This window comes from Vicugna pacos, chromosome 4, assembly GCF_048564905.1.
Source record: "Vicugna pacos chromosome 4, VicPac4, whole genome shotgun sequence".
NCBI lineage: Eukaryota > Metazoa > Chordata > Mammalia > Artiodactyla > Camelidae > Vicugna > Vicugna pacos.
In genome coordinates, this window is record NC_132990.1 from 63605501 (window position 1) to 63626743 (window position 21243).

Sequence of the window (21243 nt, forward strand, 5' to 3'; positions counted from 1 at the left end):
CTCACATCCTCTCACCTCTGTATTCCCATGGAGGATGTTCCCCAGCTAGTGGACATCTGGCATCCTTAAGCTGGAGGGCCTCCTGCCCTCCTCCACCACCTTGCCTCCCTCACAGTAGGAGCCAAGGCTGGGACGTCTAAAGGACCTGGGACCTCAGAGTCGCAGGGAGTCTGAGATGGAAGGGACCTCTGTCGCCGTCTGGTGCAACTCTCCTGCCTCATAGGGGAGGCTTTGAGGATGCCCAGAGAACGGGGGCTGCTTGTCCACTGACCCACAGCAGCGAAGGGGCGCGGCTGGAACACGGGGACCTCGACCACGGGCTAAGAGTTATTCCCACTGAAGGAAAGCATCTGGGAAGAGAGTTCTGGCTTCAGCGTCAGCCCGGCTGTGATCCCTCGCGCTCTTGCTGGGATCCTTGGAGGCAAATCAGTTCGCTCCTCTGCACCTGTTTCCTTCTCTGTTGAGGGAGCGTCAGTAAAGCCCACTTCACTGGGTTATTATGAGCACTAAATGGGGTGTCTGTGCTTAGCAGGGAAGCTGCCACCTAAAGGTCTGTAGCAAATGTTTCTTCTTATCGTCATTACAGTCGTCCCTTGGTATCCACAGGGAACTGGTTCCTAGACCTGCCAAAGTACCCAACAGATACCAAAGTCCGCAGATGCTTGAGCCCCCTATATAAAATGAGATAGTATTGGCGAATATATAGTCTAGGCACATCCTCGTGTACACTTTAAACCATTTCTAGATTACTTTTAATACCTCATACAATGTAAATGCCATGTAAATTGTTGCCAGTGCATGGCTGATTTAAATTTTGCTTTTTGGAACTTCCTGAAATGTTTTTTCAAGACATTTTTGATCTGCAGCTGGTTGAATCCATGGATGTAGAACCTGCAGACTGGAGGGCCAACTGTTTTTATTTGAAAATGCTACTTCGTCACAGGCAGAAATGATCCAGGAAGAGTTTTTTTTCTCCCCTTTCACATTCACTCTCCCAATGAGAGGAAACAATAATACAAGCTTGATATTAATTGTCATTCTTTGCTAATTATTCTCCCTACCTAGATAGTGATGAAAGAAAGTCAAATGTCATCAGAGCTAATTTTGTGTTGCATTAAGCCATTTCCGGGAAACATCCTGGGAGAGGGGGGACAGGATGGAGACAAAACTGAGGTCCTGTGGGGGGATTGAACTGGAAATCAGGAGTCTTAAATTCCAGTCTTTCCTACCAGGTAGTGCTGTGTGACCTTGGGCAGTTAACCTCACCTCTCTGAGTCTCAGTTTTCTCATCTGTGAGTAGCACTTATTGTACAAGGTTGCCGTGAGGCTTATATGAGGCACCTTGACCCAGAAGCAGCTATGTACATGCTCAACACACAGCAGGGGCTTCAGAAATGCACATTCAGGCTGCAACACAGGACCCCTCCCTATGTAGCCTCCTAGCACACCTAGCCCTGCTCCCAGTAGGAACTGAGTAAGTTGAGGCAATGCATTGTAACCAGAGAAGGATTCTGAACTGGGTCCAAAGCAGTGAAAGATTTGAGGGAAATTTCAGTGGGAGAGTCTAGAAAACTTGTTGAACGACGGTATTATAGTTTTCTGGGGTTACCGTAACAAAGCCGCACAGACTGCATGGCTTTAACAACAGAGATTTATTTTCTCACAATTCTAATGCCTAGGGGGCTGAGATCAAGACGTCTACAGGGCTGGGCCTCTGTCCTTGGCTGGGAGATAGCCGTCTTCTCCTCCCTGTGTCTTCACGTCATCTTCCCTTTGTATCTGAATCTCCTCTTCTTATAAGGGCAACAGTCGGATTAAGACCCACCCTAATGACCTCTTTTTAACATCATTATCTCTTTAGAGACCCTGTATCTAAATAAGTTTCCTTCTGAGGTTGTAGGGGCTAGGACTTCAACCTATGAGTTTTGGGAAGGAGGGGGAATTGTTCAGCCTGTAGCAGATGGAAAGGAAAATGGAGTGTGACAGCAACCTGGAAGAAAACTTGAAGAAAAAGACATTGCGATATAGAGCCTGGACACTGGAACAAAGCTGGGTCGGAACGGCAAGGAGGCTGGGGTTGGAGGCTCAGATGCTGAGGGACAAGTCCAGGAAGGCGTTGCGGACTCCAGATGGACAGCCGTGCCCAGGCAAACCTGGAGTCCCAGTGAAGTGGGGCAAGCCAAGTACTACGACAGTTAAGCACTGGTAATAGAGAACCACTGACTCTTAGCCCATTATTTTTTAGGCCCAGGCAGAAGAGTGACACAGAAAGCAGCCTCCTGACTGGCAGTTCAGTTCAGCGTGCTTGTGTTGGTGCTGTGGGTCTTACAGGAGTATTTCTGGAGGGGACCATGTCTTCCAACAGCCCACAATAAAGTGTTTGGCACTCGACGCTTAATGCAGTGATGTAATGAAGAACCTGGGCCTGGGACTCCTATGGATGTGAATTCTAAGCTGTGTTGCTTTGGACGAGCCACTCCCTTTCTGAGTCTGTGTCTTCCCTGAAGAGTGGGCTGTCTTGATAGTTTTGTTGTGAAGATTAAGTAAGAGAATTCATGTAGAGCACATGGCACTTAGTAAGTTCTAAATAAAGGGTAGTGTGGTCGTATAAAGAACGTAGCAGTAAGGAAATGCCCCTCCCCTCTTCCTCCCTTTATTTTATGCTTCCAATGACAAACTTTATGGAGCACCTGCAAGGTAACAGATGCTGTGTTCGATGCGGGGCATTTAGAAAGGAATCCAACAGACATATGACTTGGGGAAACAGACGAGGAGTAATTACAAAAGTGGGGAGTTTGCAGACAGGGAGGAGTATGGTGAACGTGTGGGAGGAAGACTTGTCTGTACCTGGGGTGGACTGGCGTGGCCACACAACTCTGCCCCGGGGTAGGGCGGGTACAGTGGCCCTGAGAGGGGACCCCAGAGCCCAGTGAATTCTCCCACTACGGCCCTCGTGTAGGTGTTAGACTACCTTCCAGCCTTCTACCTTTGGACTCGCCTCCTTCTTCCATGCTTTTCATCCCTGGGGTGAGATGAGAGAAAACAGAGGCAATAAAAACAATATCAAGCCTCTGGGGGACCTGAAGCCCTTTTCACAACAAGTCTAGCTGCAGGAAGACGGGCTTGTTAGATGCTGACTACCCTGGGCTCTGCTTCTCATCCACGCACTTGCTCTGGGACACCTCGTAGGCTTGTCAGTGGGCTCTGGCACCTTCACTATCTGCTTCCGGTGCTTCTTGCTTTGAGGCAGGTTTAGGCTAGTCAGATGTAGACTGGTTGCAGGATTGCCTCTGGCCTTCTATCCTGCCCAGCAGGGATGTGTCCCCTGTGATGGACCTCTGGTACCACACAGATGTGCCAACTTCAGACCAAGTCTCACTGCTTCTTTCGCTCCATCTCTGTCTTCCTGGAGAACCATGGGGCCGGCCGGGATGGAGGTGTGGTGGGGTACACCTGTGTCCTCAGAGAACACTGTTCCATGTCCGGTGTGTAGATACACAGAGGACAGATCCTCTAAGCATGCAGGAATTAGGTGTGACATGAGGCATCCAATTCAAATCAGTATGTAATGTTGAAGCATCTCCTACTTACAAGGAGCCATTCTAACAGTGAACAAAAGAGCCCTTAAATTGTAGCGGGGGATCATTTAATCCTAACCCCTCCTTTTTCGGAGAAGGGAAATGAGGCCCGGCAGCATAAGAGGTGGTGTGACTTGTCCCCGGCAAGGTCATCGAGCAGGCTGAACCCACATCTCTGGTTCCAGATCCCTGGTTCTGGGCTGCTGGTACAGCGGTCCCTCCCTCCCAGCCCCCTGAAATGTGACTACTGTTGATTACGTTATTTTCACACAGAAATAAATCCCCATCACCGCCACACCCCCCCACTCCACCTCACCCCGTCCCTATTGAAGTGCCGTGATTTCCTTTCACCACTAACACTCCAGGTAAATATTTCCCTCTGAACTTCTGAGGCCACTGCTTCAAGGTTCTCATTTCCCTTAATGTGTTTCCTCTTGGTCCCACTGAAAACCCCCTCTGTGCCCTTCCTCCCTGCCTCCTGGGGCCAAGCCACCTCTTAGTCCTCCACTCTGTGTCGTGGAGTCTGGCCTTTCTCACTGCTTCCCTCTCCTCTCACAGCTGCAGACAGAGGTGGCTGGAGCCTGGGTCCTGAGCCCCGGGAAGGTTCTGAACTGAGGGCATCCTACAGATGTGTAAACATTTTACCTTGCTCACCCAGCCAGCCGCCTTCCAAAGGCAACAGGAAAACCAGGACTGAGAGCCTCTGGCAAAATAAAAACCTGCACAGAGAGAGAGAGAGAGAGAGAGACAGGGAGGAAGGATCCTGTTTCAGATGTTAATTTTCTCATTAGAAGAATTTTCTGTTCAAGGGGTAGGGGTTCACCGGGGGAGGAAGAGAAGGTGAGCCAAGCGGTGGGCTCCTGGGCACAAGGGCGGGATCTGTGTTCTGATGGCTCCCGTCCGTAGCCAGCAGCAGCAGATCCAGGGTAACTCATTCCAAATCTGGAGTCAGAGCTTTGGCCCTGGAGAGGTCAGTGCGGAGGCAGCTTTTAACATGCAAGTCTCATAATAGTAGCGAAGCCAAAGGGGATTTATGATCTCTAAGTATGGTCTGACAGTAGAGTTGGGGAGGACTTGTGCTTTTTCAAGCCCTCATCCTACTAGCTCTTGATACATCCGTCAAGATGCCTTTAGGGTCCCCTCTCTCTCTGGCATTTCTGTATTTTGTTTTTAGTCATTTTCCGCTTTTCATCCTTGACATCACTCCCAGACCCTCCAGCATCTTAAAAATGAACTCCCATTCAGACAGCCGCTGTATGCCAAGGATGGCACATCCACTGTGCCTTTTAAGTATGACAACATATGTAAAGAGAGCTACAGATGAGGGAATTAAGATCCACGAGATGAAGTGATTTGCCCGAGATGTATGGCCAGGAATAGCTGTCATCAGAATTACCCCAAGTCCAAAGATTCTGCTCTTTCTACCTGAGCAAGGGCACACTCTGTCTTCTGACTCTCTCTGTCTTTCAGCCAGGGAGACGTAAATTAGTGCCTTTGACTCGGTTTGTCCTTTCCTCTTCTCCCACTCTATTTAGAATCATTCATGTGCTCCTTCATGAGACGTAAGTGTAAGCTGAGTGCCTGCTGTGTACCAGGCATAGTGCAAGGTGCTTGACAGCGTACAGGTGACCTAGACAGAGGCATCACTCAAGAAGCATCCAGTTTAGGGGGGGACCCCAAAACCAGAGAGCATGTGTCTTGTTTCCCGAAAGTAAGATGCATTCAGAGAAGAGAACGATTATTCCTCACAGGGCTGTCGGGGAGCTTCTTGGGAGAGGCGGCTCTGTTTTAGCCGTTGGGAAGTCTGGGGACACAGAAAATCAGACTTGGACCAAGCACACGAGAGCAACCTCATCCAGTCCCCTCCCTTGCCAGGTAAAGAGCCAAGACCCAGAGGAGGCACTCGGTGCTTCATCAAGGTGTGAGAGCAGGTTGCCTTTGCAGGGGGCTCTGGCCGTTACCTGAAGGACTGTGGGACAGGAAGTGGTAGGAGAGGTGTAGGCGGACCTAGGGGCTTGGCCAAAGCTACCATCCACGTCAGCTGCTAACAAAGAGATGCACACAAATTCTGAGGCCCCGTTGCCCACAAAGGGGGACAGAATGTGTAGGCTTCCTCTATTGATTTTACTGGACGCTCTCCATGCTCATTTGATGAGTGCTCATGGCAGACACACACTCAAAGTTATGGTGACCGCAACGATTCTTCAGCTGAGAGCAGGGACTGTCCTTCTAAATAAGCATCTTTTATTCATTCTTGTTTCCCTCTCTTCCTCCTCCCACCTGGTCTCATACATCATCTGACACTTAAAATACACTCTTAATTAGAAAGGCCTCTTCCCCATCCAACAGCCTGTCTGTGCCAAGGACACTGGGTATATTCCAGAAAGGATGAGAATGGAGTTGGTGAGTATAAAGATAATTAGATCCAGAGAGAATCTGCTTAGCAACTTCCTAGGGTTCCCAGAGTAAGTCTAGAGACATGGAGCTTGGAACTTTCCCAAACACTCAGCTAAAAGGGACAGCCCCAGGCAGGTGATTTGATCCAGACAGATCGCTGGTAGCACTGATGAGGGAGATGGAGGTTTCCCTAGAGTTAGTACATAGGACAGTGAATCCCAGGGTCTGATGGATCTAGGATCCACTTAGCCAACCAGTTGACCTTAAACCCATCCTTCTCTTTACCTCCATCAATTTCTGTTTCCTCTTCTGTTAACTTAGTATCACCACCTTGGGGGTGCTCTGTAGATTAAAGGAATTAACACATTCACAGACCATAGCACAATGCCTGACCTGGCACAGCGGCTTGGAAAATCTAACTTAATGAAGGAGCCCCCAACATCTTTTTATGTTAAGAGGATGCTTTTATTATTATTATTATTATTATTATTATTATTATTATTATTATTATTATTATTATTTTTAGTATGAGCATTAGTGTTAAGAGAATAACAAGCTAAACTGGGTCTCAGGAAATGTGTCGCCGACCCTCTGTAACCTGACGAATGCCTTCCCTTCCCTGGGTCTCAACTTCCTCACCTTTCAAGTGAAGGAATTGGAGGTGGCCATCTTTAAGCCCTTCCAGCTCAGATAGTGAGTGTGTCTGCCTTTCTTTGGGGGTGATGTCAGGGCTAGCCAGGACCCCTGTTACGGTCAGAAGCATTACTGCGAGCTTTGCAGCCCTTGGCCCTCACTTCTCCAGGCAGTTTTCCCGACAGCTCTCCACCACTGCTCACTGATGAGTTCTGGGGGCTGATGCTATGGTGGCTGGAGTCAGGGCTGTCCTTCAAAATGAGCATCTTCTATTCATTATCACCTCCCTTTTCCTCTCTCACCTCCTCCTCTCACCACCGATGTCGTCCTACACTTATATTATGCTCTTAATGAGAAGGTCCTCTTCCTCATTCAGCAGTTTGGCAAAATCAAAGGTTTACAGATTTTAATTATTATTCTTGCTGTGGTTTTCTTTAGCTCAAGCACCCATTCTGCAAACAAATGTCTTTCTTGGTTTTTTGTTGTTGTTGTTGTTATTTATTTAGTTAGTTTTTTTTGGGGGGGTAATTAGATATTAGATATTTAATTTTTTTTAATGGAGGTACCAAGGATTGAACCCAGGACCTCATGCATGCCAAGCATGCAATAGACCACTGAGCTATATCCTCCCCTCTCAAATGTCTTTTATGCCCCATACTCAAAAATCAATAAAAGTGAAACCATTTGGGTTGAAATTGTGACGAGAACCTCCCAAAGGCAACTGAGCTGTGTTCTCCATTCCTCTAGCCCTTGCCCTGCCATAGGGTTGGTCCCAGAGGCTCTGTTAGTAACTGCCAGGATCCCATAGAGGACAGTTTGAAAATTCCTGGTCTAGAACATCCTGATATAAATTTTATCAGAGAGAAATAACTTACCCCTCTCCCTCTTCCATCCTTTATTGACTCATCTTTCTCTTTTGGGGCCACATAGGGCTATATGACAAATGTTCTTATGCCTCACGTGACCGAGGATGGGTCGTGGGCATTCACACCGTCAGTGACCAAGGCAACAGAGACCCACGCTACTTTTTCTCCTTGAAGACAGACCGGGCCCGGCAAGTGACCACCATCAATGCCCACCACAGCTACCTTCCAGGCCAGTGGGTCTACCTGGCTGCCACCTACGATGGACGTCTGATGAAGCTCTATGTGAATGGCGCCCAGGTGGCAACCTCTGGGGAGCAGGTGGGTGGCATTTTCAGCCCACTGACGGAGAAGTGTAAAGTCCTCATGCTGGGAGGCAGCACCCTGAATCACAACTACCGGGGCTATATGGAGCGCTTCAGCCTATGGAAGGTGGCCAGGACGCAGCGGGAGGTCCTGATGGACATGGAAACCCACGGCCTGCACACTCCTCTACCTCAGCTCCTCCTCCAGGAGAACTGGGAGGATGTGAAGCGCGCCTGGTCCCCCATGAAGAACGGGAGCAGCCCCCGCGTGGAGCTCAGCGGCGCCCCCGGCTTCCTGCTGGACACGAGTTTGGAGCCTCCGCTGTGCGGGCAGACGTTGTGTGACAACGCCAAGGTCATCGCCAGCTACAACCAGCTCCCGCGGTTCCGCAGGCCCAAGGCGGTGCGCTACCGCGTGGTCAACCTCCGTGACGACGGCGGCGAGAACCCCACCGTCAGCCGCCAGCAGATCGACTTCCAGCACCGGCAGCTGGCCGAGGCCTTCAAGCACTACAACATCTCCTGGGAGCTGGAGGTGCTCGAGGTGAGCAACTCGTCCCTGCGCCACCGCCTCATCCTGGCCAACTGCGACATCAGCAAGATCGGGGACGAGAACTGCGACCCGGAGTGCAACCACACGCTAACCGGCCACGACGGCGGGGACTGCCGCCACCTGCGCTACCCCGCCTTCATGAAGAAGCAGCAGAACGGGGTGTGCGACCTGGACTGCAATTACGAGCGGTTCAACTTCGACGGCGGGGAGTGCTGCGACCCCGACATCACTGACGTCACCAAGACCTGCTTCGATCCCGACTCTCCGCACAGGTAAGTAAGGGAGCCCAACTCCTCCCACTTCCATCCCTGCGCACCTGACGCCCAGTGGGGCTCCCGGAATAATCCGGTTCACACAGCTGCACCAAGGAATCACGGGGACCTAAGCAAGTTTAGTCCATTACAAAAATGTGTATTGAGAGCCTCCTGTGGGCTAAGAGGGAAAACTCAGGACCCTGTCTTCTCAGAAAGCTGAGGCTAAACTGGATGACCTGGGCTGAGTGCAAATAGCTGTGGTAAAGTTAGAGCCGAGATGAAATACAGGTTCAAATCCAGTTACTGGGTCACACTAGCCACATTTCAGGAACTCAGTAGCCACCTGGTGCTACTGGCTACCGTACCGGACAGAGCCATATAAACACTCCCATCATGACAGAACGTTCTTCAGGCAGTGCCGCTAAAGCTGGCATGGGCTGGGGTCAGGCAGTGCTGGGTCCGGATCTCAGCAATCCCATTGCCTCACTTTGTGACCTCTTACAAGCTATTCCCTCATCCGTAAAATGGGACTTGTCAAGGTACCTACTTTGTCAAGCTGCTTCTCAGACTGAGAGAGGGTACGTCAAGCACATGTCTTCTTGGGGCTGGCAGATCATTCACCCTCAATAAGTGTATCTGTCGTTCTTGTACAATGTAAGGTAGTGTGTGCTGGGTGTAGGGGGTGCCATAGGAGGTCAAAGAGAAGCAGCTGACTTGCTGCTTGACTCTTTGGGGGAAAGCTTAGTTACAGTTTGGACATCCCAGATTGATTTAGGGGAGAATGGAGGATGCTCAAGGCAGAGAAACCAGCAACCCCAAAGAAAAGCCCAAAGGCGAACCCATGGGTGGCCTGTGTTTGATGTGGGACCCAGAAGAACCAGTTCTAAGCCGGCGAGACAGTCCGCATCCGCTTTCCTGGCTCCCCAGGTTCACAGTGAACTTTTCTATTCTGTCCACCTCGCAGGACCCTGGACTTGCTGATGGCTCGAGCACATTTGCCGACCTCTGCAGGTTTTCTGCTGACTCTTCTCTTTATGTCTCTCTCAAAAGAGCAAGGGCCTCCCATGCACAGACAAAATACCTATGCGCAAAGGAATGGCAATGCTGGCAGGAGGATGTCAGGCCTGGCACCAGGCCAGAAAGCACGTCAGCTCAGCCTCCTGGCACCAGGCGGGCTCCTGGACCCTCTCACCTTGGCTCAGAGTCAGGAGCAGCCAGTGTGGGAAGAAGCCTTGGTGTGTGGCCAGTTCCTTCCAGGTCATGATGCACCTTCATCTCTGCTGTCCTTTGGGCTTTGACAGGATTCGGTGAGGAGGACAGGACTGAGTTAGCATTTGCGCTTGACTGATGGGGAAACAGAGAGCCTTAGAGAGTGAAATGACTTGGCCAAGATCATGGATCAGGAAAGCCATTCGGTTAAATCAGGACTGTAAGTCTTCTGAGCTTAATGCAGTGTGTGCTCTGCTGAGCTGGACTCCCAGGAGTTACTGGTATGCCCAGGCAGAGTGGGCGTAGGGGAGGGCACAGGGCCACGAGTAGCTAAAAGTCATTCGTCCATCCTTTCATTCATTCATTCATTCATTCATTCATTCTTGCAACAATTGTCTATTCAGCACCTACCAAGTACCGGGAAGGTGGGTACTCTCAGCTCTGTTTTGCTGAAGGAAATCCAGGATTCAGAACAGGGAAGAGATTTAGCTGATAATTGGAGAGCTTGGATTCAAATCCAGGTCTATTGACTACAGAGCTCCCACTGAAGGGGGGTATTTTTAAGTCCAAGGAGCAATAAGAGGCAGAGTCAAAGGACAGGGGTGACAGGCAGGGTGGCTTTCCTAAAGCCTTGGGAGAAAACTGCTGAGTATGATTGGGTCAGGACCGAGGTCAGCTGCCCTTTGCAGCGGTACGCTGTGCTGGGGTGGTGGGGCCCCAGGTCCCAGATAGCTCACAATCAGCAGACAGAGCTGGCAGGCTCCCACGGCCTCCTCTTTTCTGAGTCACGGGATTGAGCGCCCAGAGTGACTGTGAGCTGCCATGTGCCAGTGCTGTGACCGCTCACGCCAGGGCCTGTTTGTTTGCAGGCTGGAAAGTCATGTGCCCTGGGTGAGCCCCACCAGGAACGTGTTACCTCCTGATGAAGCTAGGGGTGACAGCGTTCTGGCTGAATCAGCTCTCCTGCGTGCAGAGAGAAACCTGTGGAAGTTTGCAGAGAAATACTTGCTTTGCAACTTAAAAAAAAAAAAATGGAGGGAGGGAAAGAGGGAGGGAGAAATGAAGGAAGGGTGGAAGGAAGGAAAGAAGGAAGGAAGGGAGGAAAGAGGAAGGATGGGAGGGAGGAAGGAAGGAAAGAAGGAAGGAATGGAGGAAGGAAGGGAGGAAAGGGGGAAGGAAGGGAGGGAGGAAGGGAGGAAGGAAGGGAGACAGGCATCTATAATAGAAGCAGTGAAAATTAAATTGATATTGTCTAGGTGACTTTCAGTGAATTCTCACTCAGAATGTGCTCCTGCATTGCCTGCCTCTCTTTCCCTTCCTTCCTTCCTTCCTTCCTTCCTTTCTTTCTTTCGCTCTTTCGCTCTTTCTTTCGTTCTTTTTTTTCTTTCTTTCTTTCTCTCTCCCCTCCTCCCTCTCTCTCTCTCTCACTCTCTTTCTTAATGGGTAAAGACAAAAAAGACAGTAGTTAAATTACCACTTTTCAATCTATAGTGAAGAACCAGTTTAGTTTTGTTTTGTTTCCTATGCGTTGCAAACTGATACTTTTGCAATATGCAGCAAAAGTGAATTGCTATAACAGAAAACAGCACGAGAATGGTCAGGCAGTGCCAGAGTTCTCAAAGGTTCCTGAGGCTGACTCTCCATTTCTGGGCTCACTGCTGTAGACTAGTAAGAACCCATTCGTGCACTGCTTACTTTGAATAGCGCTCATTAAAATTCATCATTTTGATAATGTACATAGCAGTTCCCTTGAGTAAAAGAAGATCCACCAGTCTTGCAGCTGGGCAAATTGGCCAAGTCCATCTAAGAATTGCCATTTCTTCTAACACATTTGAACTCACTCTTTATCTACAAGTCCTTGGGTCCCTTAGTCCATGTTTGTGTTTGTAGGAGAGCACCCAGTCTAGCAGAAGGCTGCAGAAGACATCGAAATGGTATCAAATGTCAGACCTAGAAATATCTTCAGAGATCATTAGGTCCAAACCGCCTTTCCCCCATAGAGGGAAGCTGAGTCTGAAGCTCACATGATCCATCTGTGGGCAAACTGGGGTTAAGGATGCTCTAGATCTCTGAGTCCTGGTCCCAGGTCCGCTGTGGCCCAGCTTCTGAGAGCTGCCCTGCGTTCTTGCCGTGCCCAGATACCTGCCCCTCGCCTTCTGTCCCCACTCTCTTCTTCTTCCCGAATATCGCTGCGAGTTTGGGATTATGAAGTGCTGAGTGAGGGAATTCAGAAGACACTCAGATAAGGGCCATAGTTTCCAAGAACCACTGCAGAACTATTCGAGCTTCACTGGCAGTGAGTTTTCCTTATTAAGAGACGATGATAAAGACAGCCAAGGAACATGTGCGCAAAGGAGGGGACAGAGGCAGCGGGTGGCCAGGGGCTGTGTCGTAGAACCACTCGAAGACGCTTGGCCTGGATGAGAAAATTCTCACGAGGCCATGCCCTTAAGGGCCGTGACGTATGTACTTCAAGTCTCTAAAGGCCTGTCCTGTGGAAAAGGAAGCAACCCTTGGCCACTCTCTGCCGTCCTGCTAATGAGTGGGGCAGAACTTCACCTGAGGCCATCAGAATTGTCCACAAACAAGCTAGAATATGTTTCATGCATCTTTTTACAACTGAGATGGAAGACCTGGATATTAATAGAAATCCCCAGTATGAGGAAATCCAGGGGCAGTTGACACTTTGGGCTGTACATACCCCACTGTGAGAGGATATTGCAACACACCCCCCGAGTTCCTGCTTGGACCCCTCCAGACCACAAGTTCTGGCACTGCTAGGTGAACTTCACCTTTGTCCTTGGATATCTATTCATATGGATTAGGACGGACAGGACAAAGAGACTTCCCTTACACACTGATGGCTCGCAGGGAAACATTTTTTTGTCTTCTCTTTATTATTATTTTTTAAAATTGAAGTACAGTCAGTAACAATGTGTCAGTTTTGGGTACACAGCATAATGTCCCAGTCATGCATGTACATTTTTACTATTTTTAATCTAACAAAGGCATTCTCCACTGTAACTGACTGTACTTTAATTAAAAAAAAAAAAGATACTGTGAAAAAAAAAAGGCATTCCCCTGGGGCCAGACTTTTTGGGAGGGGGGTGGGGACCCAAGATGACATTGCTGGGAATCTTTGGAAAGGACTGGGATGGGATTAGCCTTGAGGCCACCTCCTCACCCTCTTTGCTGGCATCTATGGTTGTCAGTCTCCTCCCCTGCTCCTTATCAGAGGCTATTAGACGGTTTGCCTTCACGTTTTGGGGTCTCTCTCTTCTTTTCTGGGATGACCTCATAGAACATATACTTCCTTCTCCCCGGTTCCTTCCAAATCTGCCGAAGTTGCACAGAATCAGGGATTCCGAGCGGAAAGGCGCAGTGGAGTGGTCCAGCCCTTGTTGCTGTAGGTGAGGAGAGTGAATTCCCCAAAAAGACAGCGCTGACCCGAGCCTCGCAGCGGGAGTGGGGCCGAGCTGAGGGCAAGATCTCACTCCTGCTTCTGAGGCATTTCCACCCCACTGCATGGCCTTAGTGTCTCAGCAGCTGGCAGTCTGAAACTTGGAAAATTTCTGTTCAGGATGATTGTGTTCTTACTCATCATCCACATTTTGTTAAGATTCTTCAGTAGCCAAGGTATTGTGATAAATGCCCTAGGGCTCCAGGATATAATCTATGTCCTGGAAGTGCTTGTATGCTGTGGTTTAATGACTTTTTGTTACAGTCATTCAAGAGATGGCCAGAGAGCAGATGATTAATTTCCACATGAACCCCACAGATGATAAGGCTTCCTTCCATGAGCTCTGAGAAAAGGCAGGATCACTATGGTCCAGAGAAATTAGGAGAGGTTTCCTGGTGGAGAAGGGATACAAACAGGCTTCTAGCGTTAGTACGCTTTGGAATGATAGAAAAGAGAAAAGTGAGAGCAAAGGGGTTGAGGTGGGAGGGTGTGGGGAGGATATGAGAAAGAGGTGGGTCTGCTCAGGACTTCACGCAGGTAGATGCCACCGCCTGGTCTTCAGGTTGTCACGCTCCAACCATCAGACTGATACAGAACGAGAGCAGGATTCAGGAAATAGATTCTAGCCCTGACTTGGTGGCTTCTTGGTTATGCAATCTTGGGCAAGTCTGTAAATCTCCCTGAGCCTCCATTTCCACATCTGTCGAAAGGGAATAATAATAATAATATCTGACCACCAGGATCACACAGTTGCCTTGGGGGGTCACATAAAATAAAATCCCAGAAAGAGTTCTGGGAAGAGAAAACCAGCATGAAGCTGAAAGAAGGCATTGTTATTTTTTTCAGCAACTTGGTTCATTCTTTTTCGGTAATCATATAAGATAAATTGCTTGGAATTTTCTAATCAGACTATCAGAGTTTATGTAATGTGACTAACGTTCGTGAAAGCAGTAACAGGCCTGCTGTGGTGGGAAAATGATGGGGTATTGGAGACTGACCAGGATGTGGGTCTTGGTTCCATGTCCGTTCTTGGCCCGTCTTTCAGTAACAGTTGCTGGGTTCTCATCTGCAAAAATTGGGTGAGAACAGCTATCCTGTGGCATGCCATGAAATTTCAGTAAAGCCGTGTGTATGAAACACCTGGACGGTGCCTGGCACCTAGAAGGTGCTTCAGGTACTGGGGGAGGTTCCCTTCCTGCTCCGGTGGGCACACGGGCTCCTCTCTGCCAGCGTTGTTTTCCGGAGACCGCAGGCTCATAAAGAAGGTCTGGCTGAAACTGCATTTACACACACTGAGGACGTTTACCCAGATGACTTTCATTCTTAAAATACTAACTTTTTTTTTTTTTAAAGACTGGCCACAGAATTGGTCTTTTAAAATGAAGACCACATCACTTATATCAGACTCATGGAGCTCGCACACTGGTTTACTTTGAATATGCCCCAAACGTCTAACTGTGTTAAAGCACACATTTCCGCAGCATGGAACCATCCCAGGCAGTGCTGGCATTGGTCATTATGGGTGGTATGCTGATTTGGTTGAAGCTCCTAGGTTTTTTGATCCTGACCAGCCCCTACGCGTGCTTGAGTGTACATTCACCAACCCCATATCCAGGACCGCATTTTCTCAGATCCAGTCTGGGTTTCCCTCATGCTTTTCTTCTGAACAAAGTTCACCTTTACTCACAGGTCCCATCTGTGGCCCTTGTGCACACGTGACTTTGGTCTTTGAGAGCAGATTGGAGGGGTAAATGGGGAGCAAGAGAAAAACTGCTCGTGGCCCCTATAGATGAGGTGAGTAAGGAGCTCAAGACAGTGGTCCGTGAGGAAGAGTAGGGGGTTCCAGACAGCCCAGCAAATAAATAAGTCACAAGTGTTGGAGACAGAGCAGATGCAAGTCAAGGCGATTAACGTTTCTGTAACCTTGAACAGGTTTCTTCCTTTATCAGAGACTCAGTTGCGTCCTCTGTAAGATTGAGGATGAAAGTAACATTGGGTGGTTTAGAGGATGCAGTGAAATTATACCTGGTCAACCCTTGAGAACAGTGAGTGCCTGGCATGTAGTGAAGGCTCAGAATAACAGTGCTTGTTGTTTATGGATTTTCTGTCTCTGGGAAATCCTCTGACCTCTCTCACTCATATCCCCTAATTCTCAGCCCCTCCGGGATCCTGAACCCCTTCACTAGAACTTCCGGGCCAGAGTGGGAGTCGATATGACCTAATCACGCTGTACTACCAAGGACCCTTTGATTTTGGCTCCTGTGGGTTCCATTTATAAAAGATTTTCTTGATTCCAAAAGCCCTGCACATACTAAATGCTAAAGTATCCACTTTCTGAAGAGATAAGCAGAAGGCCGCACGAAGTTTATGCATTTCCACCAAAAAGCAAAGGCATGTCTGGGATCCTGGGCTCCCACTGAGTAGTTGACAGTGCACATCCCAGGGAGGGAGCTGGAAGCCAAATGAGTGCCCCAATGCTCAGGACCCCTCCAGGCAGTGTAGGATGGGGCTGTTTTCCACCTGCACCTGGGACTCTGGCCACAGCACATCCATCTGTCAGAGTTTACAGGTGAAAGTCAGACCCTTTCCTCTGGGACACATCGGGGAGGCCCCCGACACACCGGGGTCTGAGCTGCTGCCTCTCTCCCCCCTTTCCTAGCTGTGGGCTTCCCTCTCCCGTTCCCTGGACGGTGGGAGCTGGGAGCGCTCGGTGCCCTTGCGAGGGCCTCAGCGGGAGGCAGTTGGGTTTTTTCCACTCTGGCTTTGCCCCCGTCAGCACTGGCATTCTTCTTTCTCCATCCACGGGTGATACTGACCACTCATGACAGCCTCCAGGCTCGGTCCACCGCCCTTCCAGGCTGGGAAGCAAAGTGGTGGGGGTGTGAGGGAGGATCGAAGGGATAGACACCCTGACTTTTTTTTCCGTGAGACAGATTCCCCCAAATTGATAACTGCTCAGCTTGTACCTTCACACTCACAGCCGGCCACTTCCCGCCTCCTGGGGGACCCCTACACCTCCACACACACTTTCTGGAAACACAGAGCCATCGTGCGGACAGCAGTGTGTGTTGCTCACAGGTTTGTCCGCAGACGATGAACAGGCTCTCATGTCCCCGTTTTTACAGAAGGGCATTTTCTTTCTCCTCTCTCTGCTTCTCCTTCTTTCTCTTTTCTAGGTTCTAGGTTGCTTTGCTGGTCTGGTGGTGAAGCGTAGGGCGGGTAAGGGGATAACTGTCTCCATCTCAACATCTCTGATGTTTGCAAGTCCAGCCTTTTTTGAGCTCAGCCAGCCAGCCACAGCTCTTACCCTTGAACTTGGCTGCTGACTACTAAACTATTTTTATGGCCACCGAGGGCAGTGGTGACTGTAACTCCACCAAAGCACGGAGAATCTTCCAGAGGGTGGAAGTCAGACATGAACGGAGAGCTTTTCCCCATGAAAATTCATGGTAGAGAAACATATTACGGCTGTGGCTTGGCAAAGCGTAAGGAAGGAAGTGACCAGATCCTTCCAGTAACTTCGTGGCCAGCGTGGGGTGAGTCACTTCTGTGACTTCCAGTTCTTCATCTGTAAAATGGGAGAATTGGGGTAGGAGAGTTCCTAGATCTGTTCCTGCTCAGACATTGTAATCCTGACTCCAGACTTGTGGGCACTGAGGCTGGAGTCCAAGTAGGGGGCCGGGGAGGGGCTTGATATTGAAAAGGTACAAATGCATTGACACTGAGGGCATTCGGGGAAGTAAGAGACAGCCCCTGCCTTCTGAGTATTTACCAGCGCCTGTACCTAGTTGAGTGCAGCGTGTATGGGGTAGCAGGGGTGGAACTGTTACACTCTGTGGCAAGCTGAAAAAATCCTACTCCTGTTGCTCAAGTCCCAGCAACAGCCCAGTGAAAGAGCCCCATGATGGACCTACATGTCTGCTGTTTTATTTTCCCTCTGGCCCTGAACGTGGCATCCTCTTTCTAAAAATCAATTTCAATTTAATGATACTTTCGACAGTCTGACATACAATGTCATACTTTGCAGCATTATTTCTCCAGATTTGAACTCTGGTTGTCACGTGACCCTTTGAGAGCTGTCTCTTTTTTAACCTCTCGAGAGACCCAGATTTTGTGGAAGCCTTGTTCACGGCCCTCCAGAGAGAGCTGCCTCTCCCATAATGACTGCGTGGTTCTACCTTCAGGTACATCTGGGATTTGCCTGAAGTTGGATTTGTGTGAGGCCACGGTCCAGGCTAAAACCCAGAAGTTACCATATTGATTCAACACATTGATGATGTTGTAATTCTTGCTCTGTCCTCCTCAAATGTACTGTTGTTGGGTCGGCCTTCATATCACTTACGTGGTTTCCATGGCTAAAAAATTAGGACGGAAACTACACAGTCTGCCGAGATTCCACCTGTACCGAGAACGCTGTGGTGGCCACAGCTTACAAAACAGAGATGGTTTGTCTTTATTGAACTGCACGTCAAGTGTAAGGCCAACCACAGGGCTGTCGGTGAGCTGTGTGTACTCTTCTCAGTGTGGTCAGTTGTATTATTTATCAACTGTGGTTTTGATCCTCCAAGAAGAAAGCGAGGAGGTGGAAAGAGACAGCTGTGGGCCCTGGAACTGCACGCTTCTCGTGTGAAGGCAATAATTGGACGTGCGTTACCATCCTGGTACTTTGGAACACACCATCACACTTCAGTTGTTGCTCTTCTTTACTTATTAGGGGGTTCTTCAAGCCAGCGGCTTCCTTGAAAGTAAGTAAACTCAGAGACCCTGGCGTTACCAAAGCAGAGCTGGTGGAACCCCAGGGAAAGATGTTGGGGGGGGCGGGGCGGCTGTTCATTCCTCTGTGTGTGTGTGTGTGTGTGTCTCCCTCCTTATGTGCAGGCACGGTGCTGGGTGCTGAGGGTACAACAATGAGCATTTTACAAGATAGGTATCATTCTGCCCTAGTGGAATTTCCAGTAGGTAAATAAGTAGCTAGTTGGGTAAGTGATGTTACGGAGAAGTCCAAGGTGCTAAGGAAACAGAGGATGTACTTGACTCATGAAGGGGTCAGAGTTGCTTCTAGGCTGGATCCAGAAGGATGGGTCGTGTTAACCAAGTGAGTGGAACTGAGCTGGCCAGGAACCGGGTGTTCTGACACTTTGCCTCCTGCCCCAGAAGTCTCTAAAAGCCATTTTCAAAAAAAAAAAAGCAAAAAAACAAATGAGCAAAATAGGAGCTGAGTAGGTCCTGGTAAAAGGTAATCATTTTAACTTGGTGTCCTTTATTCTGAGATTATTTTATTCTTTCCTTTAGCGTACTACTCTAGTTATCCTTTTTGAAAATTATGATTATACAAGGGACAGCATAAATGGGGGAATTCACCTTTTGAATGCTTTACTTATTTGTCAGAATTAGAAATCACTACTTTCACCTCAATTTTATAAGATGATCCAGAGATCTGAGAACCTCTCCATCAGCCCACATGGCCTCCCTGAATCAGCGCCTTCCTCTCCTCCTGTCCAGATGCTCAGAGTTCTCCATCCCACCCATCTCCTGGTCTCATTATGATCCTATTCTTCAGAGAACTGTGGGCCAGTGATTTTCCTAGGGCTTGACCTTGACCGTCCACATGACACAGCAGAGGTCACAGCCCCAGACAGACAGATCTGATGGGCCTTGAGTTTAGGGCAGCAACAGAGGGGTTTTGATGTATAGCATCTGAGAATCTTAAAGGAGAAGTTCTCTAGTAGACCATGCCAGAACCCAGACCCATCATTTCCCCTCCTCTAACTCCACCCCCATATATCAAATTGTTCCTCGTGCATACATACCTCTCCTTCTTAGATACCCTCATATCCACTCCGTTTTCTGCAAGCCCCCGCCAAGTCCATCTTCTACATTCCTCCAGAAAACTCTTTGAAAAACACAAACCAGATCATTTTATTCTCTTCCATACAGTCTGCCAGGGTCTGCTTGACGCTTTCAGGAACTCCCTAGCCTGGCATGTAAGATCCTTCCTGATGTGGCCATCGCTGGCCCCTCCCGCCTCGTCTTCTGAATTTGTTCCCATGTTCCCAAGTTTGAAACCACACCAGAGGGCTTGTACTGTCTGACGCTTCTTATTCATTCTCAGGCCTCTTAGCTTTCTGGAGCTTCTGCCATTTTCCCTGTCTCCCACACTTGGTCCAATATCCAACCCAGCTCTGTTCTTCATGTGAAGACCTCCCTTATCTCTTACCCGCCTTGAGCTGGGTAAGTGCCCTTCTTCTGTGCTTCCATCCCATTCAGCACTCCCTCTGTCATAACATATATCAGAAGAGGAGGAAAGGGACTAACGGTTGTTGTCTGTGGGATCCCACAGACTAGGGGCCACTCCTGCCTCTGACACCTGTGAGCAGGAGGGAGGGTCTTAGAGAAGCGGTGTCACCACGGAGCCCTGGTTTCTTCCCCTGCAAACTGGGGATACTCATACTTACCACATAAGGTTTTTGTAAAGCTTCAGAGAGATAATAATAATAAAAATAAAGGACTTCAACATGGCCAGTGTGTAGTAAACTCCCCCAAATGGTAGGTTTTATTAGTATATCACATCATGTTACGATCATCCGATAATTTGTCTTGCTTCCTTCATAAAACTGCCAACTTTTTGATAGTGAAAAGTGTTTCTCATTCATATTTTATGCCCAGTTTCCAGCTTAAAGTATGGTAGATGGTATAATCTCAATAAATGTTGGAGAATGAAAGAGGAAAAGACTGAACGATGATATGTAGAGAGGAAGGAAGTTAGGGAAGAATGAAAGTGGACAGGGAGGGAGGGTAGAGGGGACGTAATGAAAGAATGACTTACTCAGTAAAAGAATGAAGGAATATTCAGCTTTTCAATTGATCTTTGATGGGTGCTGTTACATTTTTCTTAGATTACACGTCAAGCTTCTACATAAAAGCTGTTATTTTTGAAACCGATCATTCAAGATTCTGAGGATTTAATAAACTCTTCAAGCTTTTTTTTTTTTTCTCTATGCCTCTTCTTACAGACGAGAGAGGCAGATTTAGGCATTTCTGACAATGAAACTAAGCAGGAGAATGAAGTCCAGATCATTAGGGCCCTTGGGATAAAAGTACAAAATCCAGGTTTTAGAACCGGTCACAGTTTGGAGAAAGCTTGCTATTTGGAACAAGGATATGGATGCAATAAACATTCTGAGGTTTATCTTGCTTTAATGACTTGCTTTGAGTGGCTTTGATCTCTGTATTTGATAATCACTTTCAAATGGTCTGGTGTGTTCTGAAAGTGGTGTAGTGGTTCACGGACTTGAGATCTTCCTTAGGAATGACAGGCTGCAATCAGAACTTGGAAATAGGCACTGTTACAGGGCTCTCCTCTGTGAGTTGTAGAAACAGGGCGCCTGCCTGGGAGGAAGAGAAACACATTGGTTTAGTGATGGGGACCAGGGTTCACTGATGGAAGGGAGACACACTGGGCATTGGGAGCTGAGACCAGTTTCCTCTCACTCCATGAACAAGCTAAATAGAACTGTTCATCCTGTGGCCTTTTCATGAGGGGGCACTCTTTTATGGACTTTCTTGTGCATTCCCTCCTAGAATTTTTGTATTCACCTTTCCAGGTTGAATTTTATAATCCTCATTTTACAGATGAGGAAATTGAGGATCAGAGAGGTTGAGTCACTTCTCCAAAGTCACAGAGCCATTCGGTAGAAGAGGGAGGATTTGAACCCTAGTCTGTCTCTCTGTTAGGATGTGGCTCTTTTTTTTTTTTTCAAAAAATAATAAAGCCAAGAATTACAACAATCAGATAGGTCTGGAAGAAAATAGTAAATACAAAAATATATATAACAAACACTGACATGCTTATGCCCCATTTTCATATCCTTGAATGAAGAATAGGCTTCAATCCAAAATAGTTCTATCTAAAAGCCTATCCAAAAGCATTAAGTTATGAAAATAACAGAGTCTTACTGTATAAGACTGTTCCCTCCATGGACTACAAGGAG

General features: G+C 48.4%; 1 protein-coding gene across 8 annotated transcripts in view; it reads left to right on the plus strand.

Annotated features, from left to right (window-relative positions):
* Positions 1-21243, plus strand: part of PAPPA (pappalysin 1) — a 481990-nt gene that overhangs the window by 277785 nt on the left and 182962 nt on the right. For all 8 annotated transcript variants that reach the window (XM_072960003.1, XM_072960000.1, XM_072960005.1 and 5 more), the window contains one exon: positions 7539-8601. In XM_072960003.1, the coding sequence (XP_072816104.1) occupies positions 7745-8601 (857 nt within the window). In that variant the 5' untranslated portion in view covers positions 7539-7744. The remainder of the gene's footprint in view (positions 1-7538; positions 8602-21243) is intronic.